The following is a 23,027-nucleotide window of genomic DNA, read 5'->3' as shown; positions in this document are numbered from 1 at the left end:
GGTTAGCCTCAGGAATGCCTTTCTCATTTGTCATCCTCAGCAACCACTCCCAGGGCAGACCTCACCATCCACTGGCAGGACACTGTCAGAAGCTCACATTCTCATGCTCCTTCCATCTCATAGACCCACTTCTGAACTCTCTCAAAACTTTTCCCCTCTCTCAAAACATTTCTTTGGTGGGGCGCCTGGGTAGCTCAGTCAGTTAAGTGACTGCCTTCGGCTCAGGTCATGATCCTGGAGTCCTGATCGAGTCCTGCATCAGGCTCCCCGCTCAGCGGGGAGTCTGCTTCTCCCTCTGACCCTCCCCCCATTCATGTTCTCTCTCTCATTATCTCTCTCTCAAATAAATAAATAAAATCTTAAAAAAAAAAAAGTTTCTTTGGAAAGTGCCACTCTACAGAGCTCTTGGATTATTGAGTCTGCTTATTCATTCAAGCATTCAGGTTTCTGCTCTTTGCTAGGCTGCGAGAGGCCCTGTCATGCAGGAATAGGATGGAGTCCTTGTCCTTAGAAAGCTCACAATCCTAATATAGAAGACAAACTTATAAGCCCTAATAAAAATTTAATTGCTCAAGTGTCCAGCTCTCTCATCACTGAGTCACCTGTAGCTAGCTCAGCATCAGAGCCTGTTCATCACCACTGGAACAATGTGAATGGATCCACCTTGGAAGAGGAAATGCAATCATGCCAGAATGAGCATTTGTTTATTTACAATGCGAATTTCTAGAAGTCTTACATTATACCCTATTTGGGAAACCCAATTATAATTGGACAATTGCTTACCAAGTAGAATGGGAATTACTAGTTAAGAGTCAGATGGGTAAAGGCATCAGATTCCAATAATGTGGTGCCACCTTCTTTAGAGTAGGGACAAACAAAAAGTATTGAGTCCTTGACTATGAAAAATTCTCTGGAGAGAGCTTAGAGAGGGGCAATCCCTGGGCCTCCCTTTCTATGTTTCCATCCTTGACCAGTCCCCTTCTGATCAACTCATTCTTTCTTTCAAGATGTACAAATATTTAATCATATTAAAACCCAGCCTTGATAGCTGAAGAGCCATTCTGTCCCTTTACGGTAACTAAGACTGCTTCTACTGTGATCCACCAGAGCATCATTTTAGAGTTTAAATTCTCAGAAGGTCTTGATTTTTATTTAAAAATTTGTGGGCGACATCTCATTAAGATTTAAAGTTAAAATATTAATACCAATAGCAGCCAACATTTTAATATATTTTGTCTTTCAAGCACCAAGAAGAACACTTTTGACCCAGCATATACATTGGTTGGAGACATAAAATAGCTCAGAGCACTCTGGCTAAGGTGCAGGGCCTATAGGAGAGTAATGGAGATAGAACTGGTCAGGCAGCCAGGGGCCCAATCCCAGAAGATCATGAAAAGGGGATGAACATTGAAGCTTTTCCAGCAAGGGAATAACATGATTCCATTTGCCTTTGAGAATGATCTCAGCAAATATAGATTTAGCACAGTGGCAAAGCAGAAATCAATGTATTGGGAAGTAATTTGGAATTGAAAAAAAAAACAAACAAACCTGGAGACATCACTGCATTTCCAAATGTGAATACTTCACTATCTACGAGAATGGATATTTTAATACCTGAACCTTGTCCTCCATAACACCTCAATTTCAAGGACCACCTCTACTCTTCTCCATCTCCAATTCTCCCACCTACAAGCTGGACTTTGTCATGATCCAGAACTGCTATGTCTCTAAATTCCTAAAAACATCTATACCATTCTGATCGTCATTTCTTATGATTCCTTCTCTTCCATTCCTTTATTTTCACCAAATAATAATACTTGATGTTTATTTATCAAGTAATTACTAGGCATCCATGCTGAACTAAGGGCCTAATGGATAGATTATTTTATTTACTCTTCAAAACAAATCTAGGGGGCTATGTCCCTCTGACTGGATTTAGTTGCAGAAAACAAAAAGCATTCTGGCTGTTCCAGGTGGAAAAGGATTTAACACAAGGTATTCGGTGCTCACAAAATTTTAAGAAGTACGCAGGGAGTGAGATCTAAGCCAGAACTGAACTGCGGACCTAGCTCGCAGGATACCTGCTACCCTCCACCACAGCGCTGAGGTGGGACTCAAGACCTTGAACCACAGTCAGAGACCAGGGGTTGCCACGGTGCGGCCAGTGTGTGCGAGGCCATGTCATCTCTAACGAAAGCCACACCAACAACAACATCAGAAGGCAGATGCGCGGCCTCTCAGCTCCCACAGAGCTAGGGTCTGGGCCCGGAACACCGCTGCAGAAAATCCCCATGGCCATGCTGCCTAGCAGAAAAGCAAGAAGAGCTACTGTTCTCATTTAAGCCTTTCGGGGAAGCCGGCTGAAGAAACTGAATCACATCCAGAACCTCAGCTGCAGACAACTCGGGGAAAGCACAGGGTGTGTTTGGGGTTGCTTTGTTCTTATTTTGTAGCTCTATAGCCGCTCTAGTTTAAAGAAGCTCACCATGGATAGTGAGCGTCTATCCACCACATTCATTATACTTTTCTACCTGAACTTTCTCTCAAACTCATTTTTCTATGTTATCCTGGACATACAGTCCCCTTGGCCCCTCTATTTTGTTTTAATGACCACTTTCCTTCAGGCATCACTTCCTTTCCCAACCTGTGGCCATTACTTTACTCATCCCCTTTCGGTTCCTCGATACTGTCGCCCTTTATCCATCCAGCACATTCAGCCTGCAAAATCCCATCTGTGTCGGTTCCATCATCCTCCTCCTACAAGCCTACAACCCGATGAGCACTACAGGAGAAAATCACATCGACATGCATCGTGGCACCACTACCAACTCATGGTCCTCACCTTAGACATTCTTCGCCTTCGACTCTCTCGTTCACCTATTCACTTATGCTGCTCTTTCTAAATGTCCACCTAATATCCCGGAGAAGAGAGGGGCCACCAGGAACGAGTTCCCTCCACTGACTCTCCTCTCCTTCCCCCTCATTCTATCAGTTCTACTTCATACGCTGTCCTACATGGTCCCCACTCATTCACTAAATTTCTGAAATAGCCTCAATGACCCACATGCTACCATTCTCAAGCCCTTCCAATGTGTGCACTGCGGTGCCTACAGGAGTTGACTAATACATAAAGAAGCTGAGCATGTCATTATCCTAATGGTGTAACTGACATACTTTAAGTGGGGAAAAGGCTACGTGTAGGTGAGCATACACGATCTATTTCCTAGCATCACCTTACTCCACTCTGACATGGACCCCAAACTCTAACCAATGCGCCCAAACACCATTCTCTTTCCCACCTGATACCTTTGAACCTGCTGGGGTTTTTTTCTAATTACCATCCTCCCTTCTGCCTGCCACGGCTTCACTGCAATTCATTCTTAAAGCAGTGCAACGGTCACCTCTTCCAGGAAGCATTTCCTAGCACAGCTGCAAGCGGATTAACACGAAGCTCTACATCCTGGAAGAATTGATTCCAACTCTCTCATCTGACGGAAGAAAACACTGAAGCCCAAATAGTAACTCAAGGTCTGAGAACTAGATAGTAGCAAAAATAGAGCCATAACTGAGGTCACTGAATCTGAACAGGTGGGACAGTTTCAGAAGGATCTCTCCTCGTTATATGGCTTGGCTCCTAACCTCCTGTCTTCTCAAGCTGAGCAGTTATTTTATTTTTTTAAAAGAATTATTTATTGGGACACCTGGGTGGCTCAGCCAGTTAAGCGTCTGCCTTCGGCTCAAGTCATGATCCCAAGGTCCTGGGATCAAGGTCCACGTTGGACTCCCTGCTCAGCAAAGAGCCTGCTTCTCCCTCTGCCTGCCACTCCCCCTGCTTGTGCTCTTTCTCTCTCTCTCTGATAAATAAACAAATAAAATATTTTTTAAAAAATAATTATTTATTTATTTGAGGGGGGAGGGGCAGAGGGAGAGGGAGAGAGAGAATCTCAAACAGACTCCCCGCTGAATGCAGAGCCCGACATGGGGCTCGATCCCATGACCCTGAGATCATGACCTGAGCTGAAATTAAGAGTCGGACACTCAATCGAATGAGCCACCCAGGCATCCCTGAGCATTATTTTAAAAATAAAAATGCCTGAACCCCACCCATGGATAATCTGATTCAGTGAGTAGAGGCAGAGTCCAAGCAAGTGCTTTAAAAAAAAAAAAAAAAATCCATCGCTCTTAATGCTGAGGTAGTAACAAAGTTGATTGTAAACATCTACCTTTCTACAGATGTCAAGTGCTTTTCAGTCTATGACCACAACAGGTCCAGGCCAGGAGGAAAAGATTTCCGGAAGAGTCCTACTGTCAAGAGGGTCCTAATGCTGGTCCCATGAGATAATGGTTGCAAGGCTGCAAGCTGGGAGACAGGATGCTTGAGGAAGAGTCTACAGAAGCCTCGGAGAGGAACTGAGACTCACCATATCCTGAGAAGGCCAAAGCAGAACTTGGAAAATGGGTAATGCCACAGTCAGAGCCAACTGAGGCTGAGGGGACTGTGGCCTGGCAACCAATACCCTCTGAATGGAACAGGAATACTGTGAGGGGATTTTTTTTTTCAAGTAGGCTCCACGCCCAACGTGGGGCTTGAACTCACAACCCTGAGATCAAAAGTCACATGCTCCACCGACTGAGCCAGCCAGGCGCCCCCTGGAACAGGATTATTGTTAATAATTAAATTGTAGCCAGATCCAATGTTAATAAGAGGATAATGAGAGAGAGTATGCAGAGCATTTATTATACATCCTGACACACATTAAATGAATACCTGTGTAATTTTTCCATTAGCCCAATAGTTGATACAGAAAGTGAAAAATACTGGAGGTAGGAAGAACTCGGAAGCCATCCACCTATTCAGTAGAAACTTTCTGAACTAAGGCTAATACCTAAGGGCCAGGTATTAGCCTTGCAAGTGGAGACAGCACAGGTGGGAGCTTTAAATTCGATCAAGATGAACTTTTCATGAATGGAACAGTTGATGTTTAGAACTATCACCAATTATTCTGAAGGTGATGGCTGACAAACTGATACGACAGTGCTTCTGACAGATCTACGCATGTAGGGGACAAAAGCTAGAGTCAGGACTTGACAATGAGGAGCATCCCGGCCAAACTCTCTAGTTGTCATTGGGGATGTGACCAAGCCATGTGGTTTGGTTGAACCACTAAAAGCAGGGCCCTAAAGAATGACTGAACCAATCCTCACTTCAAAGGATGATTCTCACAAGTTTACAACTGAGCCAAGCAAGCCAGACACAAAATGCTACATATAGTAGGACTCAATTTCAATAAAGTTCATAAGCTGGCAAAACTAATCTATGCTATTATAAGTCAGGGGATTCGGGAGGCATAGTTTTTGGAAGATGGCAGAAGTGAACCTTCTGAGGTGCTAGTAGTATTTTTGTTCTTGACCTTGATAGATGGAAGGGGTAGCCAAAAGTTGTATTCACTTTCTGATGATCCATCAAGCTTGTCCAATTATGCTTCATGCATTTTCTATACATATACTATACTTCAATGAAAACTGTTCCTGCATTCCAAACATTGGTACCCAGGATATAGAAATATATAAAATCTCCTGTAAGTCAGTAATGAAATGGTAAAAAAAAAATGAAAAAAAATAAATAGGGCAAAAGACATGAATCACAAGTTCAGAAGAGGATTCAAAAACAGTCAATAAACGTATGAAAAAGTTGGTCAACCTCACTAATAATTAAGGAAAAGCAAACTAAAACAAAAATAAGGTAGCAATTGTACCCATCAAACTAATTTTAAAAATATAAGTCTCATAATACAAAGTCCCACTTAAAGTTTTAGGGACCCCAGAATATTGCACAGGAGAGTATAAACTAATATAAAATTTTGTAGAGTAACTTGGCAGCATCAGTAAAATTGAATACTTTATTCATATACATACTCTACAATCTAATGGTTATAAGGCTAATCAGCATGTATCCTAAAAAAACTCACACACTGGCAAATGTGCGTTAAAAGACAGGGATAAGGGGCACCTGGGTGGCTCAGTCGGTTAAGTGGCCGACTGTTTCGGCTTAGGTCATGATCTCAGGGTCCTGGGATCGAGCCCTAGTTGGGCTCTGTGCTCAGGATGGAGTCTGTTTGAGGATTCTTTCTCTCTCCCTCTGCCCCGCCCTCCATGCATGCACAGGCACACACTCTCTCTCTCAAATAAATCTTAAAAAAAAAAAAAAGACATGGATAAGGATATTGCCATGGTCCTTGTGAGACAGGAAAGTGGAAACAAAGTAAACGAACACGAAGCATATAATAGAAAGGATGAACAAGACCAAAATTTGATTCTTTGAAAAAAAAATAATAGAACTGACAACTCTCCTATGAGACTAATCAAGTGAGGAGTGAGAGAGAAATACATCGTAACAGCGATTAAAAGAAGAACCTTATTTCAGAAGCAGACATGAAAAGAGCAAAGATGACAAACAGTTACGTGCCAGAGTATCTGGAATATTTAATGAAACGAGTGATTTCCTACAAAAAAAGGAATCTTACCAAACCTCCTTCAGGAAGAAATGAGAAATTGGCATAAGGCTATCTCCATTAAAGAAACTGAATCGGCAGATAAAAAGCTTTCCCCAGAGAAAACTCACCGCCCAGATGGTTGTATTGGCAAGTGCTGACAAGCAGAGAGTTACAGGAAAACTAATCCAATCTTAAGTAAGAAACCTGTGCTCCCCTGTGCCTTGGATTATGTCTTAAATATTATCATCTGCCAGGACAGCCAAGAAAAGAGTGTTGGAGGGTGAAAACACAAGCTGCAGAAAGGTGAGTTTAGGATTCCCCGTTTGCATAAAAATGGAAGGACAAGGGTATAGTTTCATTTGCTTGTATAGCATTATACAAAAATAATGCAGAGAAAGCAAGCACCTAGTTGGCAGCCACAGGTTAGGAAAGGTGTGATGGGCCCAGGGCAAAGAGAGCTCAGGAGTGGGGAGGGCACTTGCCAGGGATGACTTTTTATACTTTGGGATTATTGAATCATGGGCATAAGTAGTACACATTCAAACAAATTAATTAATCTCTTCAGAAAAAAAAAAAAGAATAACCAAGGAGAGTCTGAAAACTGTAACTGTGGGGAGATAGTGAACACAAGTAACAAAATATTACAAGGCTGTAATAACCATTAATTTTAAAAACAATAATTAGCAGGGTAAAATTATCAGTAGCAATAGGCTAACAAATCTGTCTCAGGTACACAAATCTCTTTACCAATTCTGCCTTAAAAGATCCAACTTGAACCAAAAAGCAAATAAATTTTAAAGAAGAAGAAAAATAGCAATAGGAAAATCATTTTGTGTTTTACCTTATACCACTTTAGGGAATCCAAAACACAACTCTGTGGGAAGTTCAGATGACAGGTAAGGCTGTCGTCCCTTCCAGCATGTAATATTTGTCTGTATTCATCCGATAAAATCAGCTGGCCTTTTCCAGAAACACCACACCAGTATTTTCTTAATACAGTGAGGTTTACGGGGATTCTGTGACAGGTGTTTGTGCTGCTGTAAGAAAATGACAAATTGAAACCTCAAAAACTCAAACAACCACAAATCAAATGAAGCTGTGCATCTTCCAATCTTGCCAAATCATCAAGATACCGTGCAAATGCCCTACCTCAGCCAAGGCAGGATGCGTCTCAGAAATCATTAATTACAAAAGAAAAGAAAATAGTTCTACTGTGGAAATGCAGGACCACACCATGGCCAAGGGATCAGGCTGAACAGCACCAGTGAGGGGCAAATGGACACCGTGAGCCTCGGGGTGTGTTGTCCGAAGAGGACACAAACGATTTAACGTGGTACTCCAGCCGAGAAGGTTCAACCTCAACCTACGCGTGAAGAAATATCTGGCAAACCCAAATTAAGGGCTAGTATATAAAATAATCGCCTGTACTCCTTAAAAATGTCAATGTCGTGAAGAACAGATGGAGGAACTATTCCAGATGAAAAGAGACTGAAAAGACATGACAGCCAAGTGCAATTCATGAGGCCAGATTGGACCCTCTCCCGAAAGGAAAGAAAAAAATTATAAAGAAAAATCGAGACAATTGGCAAAATTAGCGTATGAATGGGGAATTAGATAAAAATATTGCATGATGGGTAGGATAACTATATTGTGATTATGTACAAGAATATTCTTGTTGATAGCAAATAGCACATTGAATTACTCCAGGCTAAGGATGCATACAACTCAAAATTTGGAGAAATCCCCAAAAACTATTTTGGAAAAAATGGTTTAGAAAAAACTATTGCATGTAAATATACATATAGAGTTGACCCTTGACCAACTCAGTCGTTAGGGGCATCACCGGATCCCTTGCACTGTTGAAGATCCGCATAGAACTTTTGACTCCCTTGAAACTGAACTCCTAATAGCCCACCATTGACCGGAAGCCTTACTGATTACATAAACAGTGGATTAACACATATTCTGTATGTTATGTGTATTATATACTGTATTCTTAAATAAAGTAAGCTAGAGGAAGAAAATGTTAAAACCATAAGGAAGAGAAAATACATTTATAGTAATGTACTGTATTTATCAAAAGATATCTGTGTATAAATGGCCCTGTGAACCTCAAACCCATGTTGTTCAAGGGTCAGTTGCATATGGAGAGAGAGAGAGAATTATAAGGTAAATGTGGCAAAACGTTAAATAAGAGGAATCTAGATAAAAGGTAGATGGGACTTTTTTATACTATTCTTGTGAATTTTGTGTGAATTTGAAATTACTTCAAAGTAAAAATACACAATTTACTAGGTATGTATCATCTCTGTATGTTAAAGATTTGTGAGAATTCACATTTATTTCATGACGGATAGCATCTATGTCTACCTTCTATGAAAGGTTATCTTTCCCCGTTTACAGCTCCCAGATTTAAGTATTTCAAATCCAGTCTAGACATCCGGATGGAATTTGTGTGCCATACAATCTCCCCCCTCTTACTTCATAACCTAGAGTCACACAAGACAGCAGACCCCACCACAAGACGTCAGCACCTGGGAAGGAGTCAGGAAATAGGGGCTCACGACCTCTCCCATTTCTGTAACACTGACAGGCAGAGGCAAAGACCACAGAGACAAAGCAGCAGAGGGAGAGCACAATCACCCTCCTGGAGTACCTATCTCACACATCATCTCCACTAATTGTCCCTTCAACTCTATCAGGCTGACATTTTACAGATAGGAATATCAAGGTTCCAATTTATTGAATAATTTGTTAAGGACGAGCACATCAGTAAGGGAGGGTAACAAAATTGAGGGCCTTAGGCAAAATTTATCCACGAATGTGTTTTATTTAAGCTACACACACAAAGCTTATTGAAAAGTTACACACACACACACACACACACAAAAATGCGATTTCCAGGTTCCCTTGAAAAACTGGAAAATGGCCTTGAGCTGAATAGACCACTGCCTTTGGTGGGACAAATGCTTTCTGGCTCACCGCAGCCCCCACCAGGCTCAACTGTCTCCCACCAGATCTGTGCCACTCACCTACACTATTTCCTAGCACAGGGCTCATCATGGAGCCTGGAACATAGCTGATGCTGAGTCACTCAAGTTCCTATCACAGAGCCCTTACAAAAAGGTGCTCAAAGGAGGTTTATTCCTATCTGGTTGTGCCGCCTGTCACACACACTTCCCAAATTCCAAGAAAGAAGGTAGCAATAATATTGGGAGAAACAGGTTTTTAAGCTGGCCTGGCTTGTGGCCTCATTCCAATGGGAAAAGATGCATCTCATGTTCCAACGACTGCTTTATAAATCTGTTCTGTTTTAAAATATGTTCACTGGAAACCATCTGGTAACAGTTACAAAACTGTATTTTATTCTTCTCCCTGAATTTTCTACGTTTATTAAGAGTTTATTAAGAATTTTCCTAGAAGAATTGTGTATGTATATAACTGTAACATTATATATTTTTACATATATATATATATATATATATATATATGACAGACAGAGAGAGAGAGTTCTATTTTAAATGAGAAACTTACTTTATAACACATTGGTAGATCCCAGAGTCCTCCTGTGTCAGGGGGAGAAACAAAATCCAGTTTTGCTCCTGGTGAATTCTAGACTGTGTGTTTTTGGATATTGGAATTTTGTTAGGATATTTATACCATGTCACACGTACTTTCCCAGATGTTAGTGGCGGGTGCGTACAGTTAAAAGCAAAAGGCTGGCCTGCTGAAGGTGCCTCGTTTTGCATACTAACATCCTTGCATGCATCTAGGGAAAGAAAGGGGGGAAATCATGAAAGAGAACTCTAGCGTTACTGATTATTAGTTTTAACAAATGCCTCTTTAATTTTCTATCCAACTTAAAATTTTACTGGAGAGTTTTCTCAGTGTGGGAGTTCCCTAAAATAGTCTGCTGATTTGAAAGCATAACTGGAAGTCCTTCAAATGTGTTCATAAAACACACTGACTCATCCTCCCCATTTGGAATGGTTTCTCTCTGTCCATTCTTTTCTAAGACCCTGAATCCCTTGATCCTCCTCCTTCAGAGTAAACGTTCCTATTCCAAGCCCTCCTTGTCCCATTTCTTTCTGCTCTGCCACCCAGCTATTTCACTCTGTCTTCACTAAAAGGTGTAAGTATACCATCCCTAAAAGGACTGTTGAAAAAAATCTGCTCATTTTAAAGTTCATTTCTACTGAATTGCTTTGAAGAAACTGTTTCTTCTTGGAAGAAATCTGCTGTGTTGATGGTTTCTGTGTTTTTACCCTGGGTCATAAAATGACCCTCTGTCATATAAAATAGTATTATATCCATTTGAGCATTTTGACTCAAGACTTCCAAATTTGCCTATTCCCCCACCCCCATCCCCACCAAAGTCATCTCAAAACTCAAACGTGACACTGGGGCTGAGCATCAGATGCTGGGAACTGAAACTTGCTGTTTCCGCATTCGGACGGAATTCTGCCTGGTCCCCTAGGGTAAGTGTAACCACAAGGCTCGGGTGTCATGCGATCCCCCAGGGGTCTGCACAGGGGCTCTTGCAGAGCCGCAGGGAGGCAGGTAGGAGAGGGTGGCCTGCGAGGCAGCCGAACGTACCTGTTCTGACAAAGGGTGGAAGCGCGAGGGACACTCCGCAGAGCACCAAGGCCAGCATCCCCCTGTTGGGCTACCAGGAAGAGAGAAGGTGGGAGGGGATGGGGCACAGCGGCGACAATGAATCTCAGAGATCCTAACCCAGGCCCCTGGCCTTCCCTTTCTTCGTGGGGAGCCCTCCAACTCTGGCCCCACATTAGCCCGACGTGCCCCCAAAGACTCCCTCCTCCCCGCACGAACCTCCTGAATCCCGGCTGGAAGAGGGATCAGCGGGAGGGGTTGGGAGGCCCGGGGCCCGGGGACAGAAAGTCATGGTAGGGTGGCTGCAGGTGGGAGGCCCCCAGCCCCCGGGGTGCGCCGTCGCCCCTGTCTGGCAGCGAGGCAGGGTCTGCGTCCTGCGCCCGGTGGGAGACACGTCACCCACCCCGGATCCCCACCTGCGCGTCGTCGCGCGTAGCCTCCCCTGCGCGTCCTTAGCCTCGGGGTCCCCCTGGGCCCGGCGGTCCAAACGGAGCCCCACCACCGGCTCACCTGGGAGAAGCCCTCTTAGGCCGACCTGGCAAAGGCGGGCAGGGAAGAGAGAGGAAGCCGGAGCGCCGCCGGACCGGCAGGTATAGACGGGAGCTGCACGCCTTCGCCCAGAGACGGAACCCGCTCCCCCAAGGTCGCCCAGCCGGTCCGGGGCGGCCCCGGCGTCCCGATCTCCGGCCTCCGGGTCGGTCGCGCACATGTTTGCCAGCCACCTCTTTCCCTCCACACCTTTCCGGGGGTCGGGGCCCCACCCGCTTGGCTCAGCCGCACACTCCCAACCGGCGCCTACCTGCCGGACGGGACTGGAGCGCGCAGGATCTTGGAAAGTGGAGAATCCAGCGCACAGGCACCGAACCCAGGTGAGGCGTTTCCATAGCACGCTACTTCCTTGCCACCGTGGGCAGGGCAGGCCTACCTTCCCCCAGGGGTTGCGTAGGAAGGAACGGTGGCATCACACTAAGAAGTGGGTTTAAAGGCGTGTTACCTGATTTTCTGGCAGCTAACACGTCTTTCATGGGCAGTCATGTCTGCTTAAATCTATTCCGAATTATCCCCGTAAACGAATTCTTTCCTTTCCAAACCTCATCTGAGCAGTGATTACATGCCCTTCTCGGCCTATGTAGAATGCCCCCAAGTGGCTTCCAGGGAATAGCCTTTATCTGCCTGAGTCGTGCTGTCAACTTCTGTAGAGCAGACATCCCAGTGTGATCCTGAACTACCTGGAGCACGAAGTCTGGTCCTGTCTGATTTTCCAAATAAGATGATATCAAACAGGACTGTTGCGCTAGCCCTCAGGAAACACCCCCAGAGAGATCCCCCTGAGGGGCGCTGGGACTTAGAAAATATATATAAAATGTCATCTCCATTCAGCAGATTCCCAGCCAAGCTCTATCTGGTGGTCTTTGTGGTTTTAGAGACAGTGAGGCGGCGGCGGGGGGGGGGGGGGGGGGGGGGGGGGCAACCAGAGGAACAGGCCAGGAGTTCAGTATCTGCATTGCCAGCAGCGCTTTCTGTGACGGCCCGAGGCCAGTGGATTGTTTGCACATTTCTTCAGTCTTAAACATTATTGAGGATTCCAAAGTGCTTGTTTATGTGGGTTATGTCTGTCAATAGTTACTATATTAGAAATTAAAATGGAGAGCATGTAAAACATTTATGTTCTTATTTATTTTAAATAACAACAATAAACTTAACATAAATGTTAGCATAAATAGGGTACATCTTATGAAAAATAACTGAACTTTCCAAAACAAACAAAATTATTGAGAAAAGTTATATTGTTCTACGTACTACCACATACCCCTACTTAGTGTTTGCAAATCTCTTTGGTGTGTGACCTAATAAAAGACAGCTGGATTCCCATACCTTCTTCTCTATCAAATCTCTTAGGATGTAACATGCTGGGCAGCCTCTGAAAAAGTCCGCTATACTCAGCGGAGAGAATGAGAATTTAAAAGATAAATAAGGTCTGAGTATTATTGTGAAATCAAAACGATTTCACAGATCTTGGGGACCCTTAGGGCTCTCACACTTTGAGGACCCCTTTGCTAAGCTATAAATGGAGATCTTTATTACTTTTCCCTAACATCAGCATTAAATGAGGTTCCTCTGTACATACATATTTTGCAAGCCTCAGCCCCCACCCAAAACAAAACAAAGGTGTTATTATGAAAACCATCAGGTGACTCACATACAGAACTACTATAAGCAGTGTTAAAAGTTATTTCCAAATTTTTCTTAATTTTCTTTGTCTGTTTCAGGTTTCTACCTTATGAACAAATTTGGATCGTATCTTATTTTTTTATCGTTTGAATATAGGTGTGAGGGCCAAGTTCAATCAGTATAGTTGCCCCAAAGCTTATGAAGTTTCAACGAGCCACCCCAGCCTCCCGGCAGCACCTCCTATGGGACATTTCTGGTATTTCCTTTTACTGGTGAGGCTCTGGACCGGAAACTTAGACTTTGAAGGATGTTTTCTATGCCAAGTGTGTTTCCTGATACAGGGAGAGCAAACCACATGGCTTTGAAGGCAGAACTGATGGGGGGCAGAGGTGGGACGGGATTATAAACTTCATAATTAAAAACAACAGAAAACCAAAACATTATTGCAGGCTCTCAATTACCTTAAAAATTTGGAGAAACCTGATAACATTGTTTGCTAATGAGAAAAGGGGAGGAAGAAATTAAAACAATTTATTTATGGAGCTTCGAGGCTTGCTTTGTTATAGTCATGAGAAAATTGCTGTTTTATGCAGGAACTTCCTGAATTCAATCACTTTATTCTTCTTCTCTGATTTTCATATTTAAAATTTTCCTTTTAAATGTGCATCATGCAATAATTAACAGCTAAGTAATTCAAAACAAGTCATAAGTCATGGGAGCAAGACCCAGCCTCAGAAATCACAATGACCAAGTTTCCTGTATATGTGTTTCTCCCACCACCCAAACTCATTATCCTCTTTAGTGCTTACCTTTCTGATCAGTGTGTGTGTGTGTCCCTTAAGCAATATAAAATATGATATGCAAATATTTTGAGAAGTGTAGTTCTAGTTCATGCAAGGCCACTACTGTATGGATATTCCATTGTATTAATGTACTGCAATTTATGTATCCATCTCCTTTGGACATTGTTTCAAATTTATATTTGCTCTTAAAAATAATGTTGTGGTTGGGCGCCTGGGTGGCTCAGTCAATTAAGCGTCAGACTCTTGACTTTGGCTCAGGTCATATCTCAAGGTTGGGAGACAGGCTCCACACTGGGCATGGAGCCTGTTTAAGATTCCTTCTCTCTTCCTTTCCCTGCACCCCACTTCCTCTAAAAAAAAATAGTGCTGCAGTAAAGATTTTTGTAATGTTCTCTTGTGTGGATTTTTGAGAGGTTATCTAGGGAGTAAAATTGCAGCATCTTTGGGTAGGTGTATCTTTGACTATATTAGAAAAATCCCTCATTTTCTCCACATTAGCATCTTTTAGAGGATAAGAGTTTCATCCTTTCGTGTTCTTGTCAATATTTGGTAATGTCAGACAGACTTTTCCATGTTGCCAGTTTCGCCAGCCCAGTGATGCAGAAAGCTATCTTGTGATCTTGTGATTTTACTTTACATTTCTCTAATTACTGGTAAGATGGGACATCTTTGCCTACGTTCATTAGCCATGTGTGTGTGTTTCTGTGATATTTCCTTTTGTGTATTGCCCTTTTACCCACCTGGTTGTTTATCTTCATCTTGTCCATTTGCAGAGAGCTCATTAAGTCCTACCTCTGATGTCTCCTGTAGTTGCCTTCAAAGGGAGGCACAGATGTATCTCGCTGCCCTGTCCCTGCCTGGGAATTCAAACACCAGCGGTGCCCCTGATCTATAGAATAGGGATGATTAGACCCACTCTGCAGAGATGACGTTTGTAAAAACCTCCTTGCTGAGTTCCTGACAGCAACAGATGTTTGATGAGCATGCAGTTTATCCTCATCCTCCCACTGACTCCTCCTCCTCACAGTCTTTCCCAACTGCAGACATTCTTGCAATGGGAACATTCTGGGAAGTTTATGCCATTAGGCACAAGCCTTGGGTAATGGACTCTCTCCAATTGTTTTGTTTTGCTGTTTTGTTTTGTTTGTTTGTTTTATGAAGTGAAAGAATCCCTCCACAGATTCATTGCCTCATCCTACAAGCAGGGGTAAAGCAACAATCTATGGATGATGGAGGCATTGCTGAGTTCAGCTTGGCTGAATTTTACCTTCAATCCTCAGACAAGGATGTGATGCAGCTACCTAAGAGTAGCAGGGCAATGATTTTTATTAAAGGTCTCATATATGAATGCACACTTTATATAATGTGCAGTGGCTTTTCTGTGTTCTAGTTAAATATCTGATAGTTTCCCACTGAATGGAACCTGCATGTAAAGTTTCTCAGTGAAAATGAAGCAGAAATATGTTCACGTGTAATGGACAAATGCTCTGAAACGCAGGTTAGGCTGGAGTGAGGGGGTGGAGGTTCTGCCCAGATCTTTATATCTTTAAGGTTCTTACATTCTCACATTTGTCCTCTCTGGGAGACTTGAAATCTACACGAGCAATGCTGTGGCAGGCTTTCGTTGCTGCGATGACATGAACTTCCAGAGACGGAAGAAGCAGCAGGGAGACAGCCTTTGGTTTCCTGAGGTCCCTCCCGTGCCTGCCCTCTCCCCCAAGCCCCATGATCAGCCGTTTCGCTCACTTGCTGAGTATTCACACCGCCCCCACTGTGCACCGGAAGACATCCTGAGTGCTGGCAACAGCTGTAGAGAAGACGACAGATCCTCTCAGAGCTTACAGTCCAGTGGCTGGTGTGTGGAGTGGGGGGACAATAGGTATGGGAGAATCACTGAGTAAGAGATGGTTTCAAGCTGGTGAGAACCAGAGAGGATATGAAATACGATGAAATGATAGAACGTTGGGAAAGGCTTCACTAAGGAAGGGACCCCGTAGCTGAGACCTGAGTGATGACAAGTAGCCCACCCAGGTAGCTATCGGGGGAGAGACTTCTCCTTCTAGTAGGGACAGCTAGTATAAAATCTCTGAAGGAGGAGAGTGTTTGCACATTTCAAGATAACACAGATGAAGCCAGTGTGACCTGAATAGAGTGAATCAACAGGAACCCTGGGTAAAAGAAGTCACAGAGTAGGCTGGAGCGAGACCATACACAGGCCCATAGGCAATAAAAAGAAGGTTAGATTTTATTCTAGGTAAAATTAAAAGCTATTAGAAGGTCTAAAGCAGAAAAGAGATATAATCTTATTTACATTTCTTAAATGTCATGTTGATCATCAAAAGCCCATCAAAATGACTGAAATTATAAAAACTGACGCTACTAAGTGTTGACAAGGATGTGGGACAACAGGAGCTGTTGCCTACTCTTGGTGGGAGCACAAACTGGCATGACTACTTAGGAAAACTATTTGGTACTATTTTCTGAAGCTAAGTCAGCAAATCCACTTTGAGGGATACTCCAAATAGAAATGCATACATATGTTCACAAAAGAGACATTTGCCAGAATATTCACAGCAGTGGTATTTATAACAGTCAAAAACTGGAAATTACCTAAATGCCCATCAACAATAGAACAGGTAAAACAGGTGTGGTAGATTCACATAATGAAATACTGGAGAGCCATGAGGGGGAACTACACACAAATACAGGCAGCAACATGGATGAATCTCACAGATGAATCTCATATATATATACATATATATATACATACATATATATATGTATATGTATATATGTATGTGTATATATATAATATCAAGCAAAAGAAAATAGATTTTAAAAAAGACATCATGCTACCTGACTCCACTTACATAAATTTCAAAACCAGGAAAAATTAATCTATGCTGTTGAAAGTCAGAATGGTGGTTCCCCTAGAGGCAGGGGCTGTAAGTGTCTTGAGGGGGCACATGATGGAGATGTCCCAGTGCTGGGCATCTTCCTTTCTTGATTTAGATGCTGGCAGCATGGATATATTGTGTCTGTGAAACTTCATGGAGCTGTTCCCGTATGTTCTCTTTTCCAAATGTAGGCTATACTTCAATGAAAAAGCAAAGAAAATTTACTCGGGATGCTGTATGAAGAATTGGTTATGAGGAGCAGGGTAGCAAGAGGAGAAACATGGCTCCAGGTAGGAGGTTACCAGAGTACACCAAAGAAAAGGTGATGTGGCTAGGTCTAGGTCTATGTTGGTAGAAATGAACACATGGGGACCCATTTGGGGGTACATTTGAATGTCTCTCTGTTCTTTCTCAATTGCAGTCTATCTTCAGTCTGATTCAGAGAATCACAAAATCACAGAGTTGGAATAGAACCTACAGTTTGGCTCTCTCTTGGGTAGAGTATTAAGCACCCTCCTATACATGGGGCACCACATGGTGCAATCATCAACACTTTTAAGCCCTCACAATTTAAGGACTTTTATGTTATACACCCACACATGCACACAATCATAGCAGCATCCCCCACAGCCGCCCAGCACCAGTTGATTTGGCTCAGGCATAGCCCCCAACTAGAGACACTTGCTATACATCACCTGGTTTAATCTCACATCTGGTGTTTGGATTTCTTCATATCCCTGCTTAGCTTAGACTGGGAGGAATTCATTCTCTCTAAGGCAGTCCATTCCAAATTGTAGGCCTACTAGCAAATCAATCCTTCTGAGTGGGAGGAGGAAATCTCATCCACTTAGGGTTATACCCTTTGGGTCGATAGAAAGAGGAACCTAGTCTTCCACATTGCCACACATCTAATGTTGCTGATGTTCCTACAACGATCCTCCTCTCTGGACCAAGTACCTGACATCACAGACTCCACCAGGCCACAAGGCCACTCAGCTGCTGGCTTGTCTCCTGGCCTCTGAAACATGGAGGACGTGGGACCTTCATCACTGCAATTCTAAATGTTAGACTTGTTTCGATATAACCTCTGCTCTGGCTGGATTTGTATGCTATTTTGCCCCCACATTGCTCATTCATTCATTCTAGAATTATTGTACACGAACATGCTAAATATTTTTTTCACTTTTGTTGCTGCTAAGCCATCTTATCTGCACCTGTGCTTACACACTTCCTTTATTGAAGTGAAGGGTCTTACATTTATCCCTAGACAATGTCATCTGTTAACAGTGGCTGGTTAAAAAGATCATGTATCTGGGAGCCGGAACATCTGGGCTATATTCTCAGCCCTCTTGCTGATTGGCTGAGAGTCTTAATGAATTTGCGGGTAAGGATCGCCCCCCAGGAACTGTCAATGCCAAGTGAAATTTTGACTTCACTGTTTAACTTACAAAGAAATATTTATCACAAAGGATACCGTTTTTGTCTATCAAGTTGATGAGGATTTAAAAATGAGTATTTTCGGTGCCACATACTTCCTGTGGGAAGGCAGAACAAATGTCTCTATGAAATTCAATTAGTGAAGAACCTGAAAAGGTCCAGTGCCCTCTGGCCCACCAATTTTAGGAATCTCTGCTAAGCAAATAATGAAGGAAGTGGACAAAGATATTTAGGCAACGTTGACTATTTCATTTTCACAACCAATGGCTAAAAACTGGAAATAGTCTAGATGTCCAAACAAAGCAGTAAAGCTAAATTATGGACCGTCCATTTGATAGGCTTAATCATCACTCATCTCATAGATCACATCTCAAATAATAGTAATGTGGGCAAATATTTTTACTAAGTTAAAAAAAGTTGGGGATTAAACTGCACATATTAAATGATCTCAGTTACTTCAGTAGGAAAATGATAAAATCTTAGTAATTAAGGGTGCCTGGTTGGCTCAGTTGGTTAAGCATCTGCCTTCAGCTCAGGTCATGATCCCAGAGTCCTGGGATCAAGTCCTGGGATCCATCCCCCCGCTCATGCTAAGTCTCTCCCTCTCTCGTACTCTCTCTCTCAAATAAATAAATAAAATCTTTGTTTAAAATGTTAGTAATTATTTTTTTAAGATTGTAATTATTTATTTGTCAGAGAGAGAACACAAGCAGGGGGAATGGCAGGCAGAGGGAGAAGCAGGCTCCCCTCTGAGGCAGGAGCCCGATGTGGGGCTCGATCCCAGGACCCTGGGATCATGACCTGAGCCAAAGGCAGGCACTTAACCAACTGAGCCACCCAGGCATCCCATTAGTAATAATTTTTAAGTTGTAATGTTATGAGTGACTTTTTTCCTAGTTGTACTTTTCAGAAATTTTTACATTCTCTCAAACCAATATTGTTTCCATAATACAAAATGTTTTTTTAAATTCATTTAAGAAAAATAGTTCTAGGGCACCTGGATGGCTCAGTTGGTTAAGCGACTGCCTTTGGCTCGGGTCATGATCCCGGGGTCCTGGGATCGAGTCCCACATCAGGCTCCCGGCTCAGCAGGAGGCCTGCTTCTCCCTCTCCCACTCCCCCTGCTTGTGTTCCTGCTCTCACTGTCTCTGTCTCTGTCAAATAAATAAATAAAATCTTAAAAAAAAAAAAAAAGAAAAATGGTTCTAATACCATCAACTTGCAGAGGGATTACTATCCTCACTGGCTAGGCCTCCCTAAATTTTTACTCCCTAATCCCCCTGCATCATCATGCCTCCCAGCCAACATTTCTCAAATGTCCTCCCAACCAAAATCTCCAATAACTCCCTAATACCATCTCTGAATGATAAAGAGCAGATATTTTAGTCAGGGATTTAAGACCTTCTACAGTACGAGTTCATTTCCTGAAGTACCTTCTCTTCACACTCCTCTCTTTGGCCAGATTTAAGTGTTTTCTGATTCTGAAATGTTCTCAGCGTCTAGTATAATGTGAGGCACATAATTAGCACCTTTAAAACAATCCAAAAATAAACTTGAGAGCAAAAATAATTCCCCTACGTTTGGGAATTTGAGGGAGGACATGGAGTCCAATTTTAGGAAACAAGAAATCCGAAGAAGGCAGGATTACGGGATGTCCTCTAACAATGGTGTTCAAGCAGATGGCCACTGTGCACAGCCGTGAAGGCGACGAGAAGCTGGACTGTCTCAGGCTAAGCAGGACGAGTGACGTTAGAAGGCCGAGGAGAAAAAAAAGGAGCCACCGCCAGGCAGCAAGGACCGCAGGGCAAAAGCGGAAATGGGTTCCCTCGCGCGAGCTGTTCCGCATGCAATGCCCCGCCCACCCCGGAAGTCCCGGGAGTCTCTCTCAGGATATATTTAGTGAAAGGAAAACCAGGGAACCCTGCGGAGGGGTGTCAGTGCCGCTCGTCCCAGACCCAGGAGGGTGAACCAAGTGACACTTGGGATCACTTCCAGGTCAAAGGTTCTGAGAAAAACAAGCTTCACTGACTTTCACTCTGAGTAAATTAATGTCCCAATTCCCAGCATCCTGTGCGTCTAGATTCAGGTGCTACAGGCTCAGCTGGTCTCACAGCTACAAATCTCCGACTGCTGTGTTAATGTTGAGGTGAACACACAGGGCCTACGTGCTTTAATCAGCCAAAACCTGAGCAACATGTGTTAAGATGAACGTGTTTTTTGTTTTGAAATGTTAATACTCACTTTGGATAGTGTTCTCTGTTTCCTGTAACTCTTCCTCTCCCTAAAACTAGTATGTGCGCGCTCACACACACACACACACACTCATATAGGTTGTAAAATAAATGTTGGTGAACCAAAAGAAGGTCCCTCTTACCTATCTCCTTATGTACATTTTCATGTGTAATCTACTTTTCCTATTTTATGAATTTTGGCTGAAGTCGTGATCTATTTGTGTATCTTATCTTGGTGAAAAAGGAACCACTGGCCCCATTCCAAACAGAACATTGTCTTGCCACCTACTACCCTCTCTGTGGCTTTCACTCAAGCCCAACTCACCACACTCACAGATTCTAACCTCAGAGGTGAAAAGATTTGCTTCTGACAAATTAACTCGAGGAAATCTGGTTTTATAACTCTATGATACTTATATTTAAAAGTCCTTCAATTAATATCTGGGAAACCTGCTACAGTCGATCCTGGAACAATGCCGCAGTTCAAACCTGCATTGTTCCAGGGTCAAGTGTACATAAAATATAACAAACCAGATCCTGACTTGCTAAAACTGGATTAAATAAAAGCTACTATCGTTTTAGAAGTTAACTCCAAGACATATGCCTTCTTCCCTGTTCAGTCGGGAGTCTGCTTTTTCCTCTCCCTCTGCCCCTCCCCCTGCTTGTCTCTCTCTCTCTCAAATAAATAAATAAATAAAATAAAATAAAATAAAATAAAATAAAAGATGACATGCCTTCCTCTCCCTCCACAACCAAAACCCCAGAATCTGAAAAAGATACATTTTGGATAAATGAATTTTGTTTGTTTTATCTGATCAAAAGGTAAAATTTTTAAAAAATATATTTTGAGATTCTCTCTCAGATTCTGGACAGAGGCTTTCCACATGTAAAAGCCTCGAAACACAGGAAGTCCTATTTCACAGATGAGAAAACAGAGGTACAAAACAACCTTTGTAAACAAAGTGCTTTGTTCTAGCTTCAAAACTGTGACAGTACAGGAATTTATAACCAGGCATTTTTTCCACCAGATAGCACCCCAACTGAGAAACATTTCCAAAGACCAAAAAGCAAAAAGCAAAGCAAAACAAAACCCTATTCTGGGCAAGTTATTTGGTAAAGAGAATAAAAATTCTCATGACAAAAAAAAAAAAAAAAAAAACCCACTTTTAAATGTTTTTTTTAAATGGTTGTTAGCATTGACATTTTTGTTTGCTAAAATATATATTAACTGGTAAAATAACTAAAATCTGGTGAAAATTTTTCTGAATTTTTCCGGTGAGAAATTGTTTTCCAGATAGCTTTCTGGATAGCTTATCCTGAAATTTTCAGGGGTTCTTGCATTTTTTTCATTTTTATTGAAAAATCCTTCAGGAACGTGTGAAATCCCTTTCTTTAGACACCAGACATCCCTTGAAATCCCCAGGGAAGCAGAGGGTCAGTGTGAATGAGCATCAGTCACCGGTCCTCGGTGACACAGGAACGCCAGGACTGACGGGAGCAGGGCTCCTGGCCTCCAAGTCACACAGATTCATCTGAGCATTTGTACTTTATTCTTCTAATTGCTTGACTTCCCACCTCCCTCGGTGTCAGCTGCAACTTCTGGTTTGCAGATGCTCTTATGCAACTCCATTCTATTTGCAGACTCTAATATGACCAAGTTTATTCATAGATTGCTACTAACCAAGCTCCCATTTCCTGAGGATCTGCTGTATGCTAGGCACGGTGCCTGTCAGAATATACCTCATCTTTCTAATCCTTACATAGCTCTACGAAGGAGATATTATACCCAGTTTATAGGTGAGGAAACTGGGGCTCAAATCATTTGTCCAAGTCTGCACACCAAGGAGAAGGCAGGATCTAGGGTGGGCCCTCAGACTCCGAGCTGACTGCCTCCCCCAGGCCTGCTCCCCGGGTGCTGCCAGAGCCACCTGCTTGTGAGAACAGCTGTGAGGTCAGAACAGAGCAGCGTGGACGGTGCGGGCCTCTCTGATCCCTGGAGTTCATGAGCATTGCGAGCTTGCATCGTGGACACCATGTTTGCGGATTTCGTTCACTTCCTGGGTCAAAGGAGAAAATCAACGGAAACCTTTTGTAAAATGTGAGAAAGTCCATACAAATGTTGCCCTTATCTTTTTCTGGACTGGTAAAGGGTGAATAATTTTTTTAAAAACCTCACATTTTAATCCATTTCAAAAGCAAGCAAACAAGTGGACTGCTGTTGAGGCTACAGATGGGATTCATGGCTCCTTGGTTGGCTAATGGCCTCTGAATTCCCCAGGCAGCACGGGGGTCCTCACCCTCTATCAGATGTGGGAGTGTGGCCCAGTGAGCCCAGGACAGGGCTGGTGCAGAAACAGATTTTCATGAGAATACTCAATA

General features: G+C 42.9%; 1 protein-coding gene and 1 non-coding gene across 3 annotated transcripts in view; both read right to left on the bottom strand.

Annotated features, from left to right (window-relative positions):
- The window catches only part of IL1RL2 (interleukin 1 receptor like 2), a 40,897-nt gene extending 28,863 nt beyond the window's left edge, over positions 1-12,034 (bottom strand). The window contains exons 1-4 of one of the 2 annotated variants that reach the window (XM_045885260.2): positions 11,908-12,034; positions 11,091-11,160; positions 10,029-10,263; positions 7,336-7,531 (exon numbers count right to left, since the gene is read on the bottom strand). In XM_045885260.2, the coding sequence (XP_045741216.1) occupies positions 7,336-7,531; positions 10,029-10,263; positions 11,091-11,148 (489 nt within the window). In that variant the 5' untranslated portion in view covers positions 11,149-11,160; positions 11,908-12,034. Of the gene's footprint in view, positions 1-7,335; positions 7,532-10,028; positions 10,264-11,090; positions 11,161-11,618 lie in introns of both variants that reach the window. The other variant, XM_045885259.3, reaches the window with a different exon arrangement.
- TRNAK-UUU (transfer RNA lysine (anticodon UUU)) lies at positions 4,573-4,645 on the bottom strand. The gene has a single exon. It is a non-coding gene; the product is annotated as a tRNA-Lys (tRNA).
- Positions 12,035-23,027: the final 10,993 nt, after the last annotated feature.

This window comes from Mirounga angustirostris, unplaced genomic scaffold (assembly GCF_029215605.1).
Source record: "Mirounga angustirostris isolate CCGP_5_RB_7025 unplaced genomic scaffold, mMirAng1.0.hap1 SCAF_10, whole genome shotgun sequence".
Lineage (NCBI taxonomy): Eukaryota > Metazoa > Chordata > Mammalia > Carnivora > Phocidae > Mirounga > Mirounga angustirostris.
Note: the sequence above shows the minus strand (reverse complement) of the source record. Positions and strands in the feature narration are given on the sequence as shown.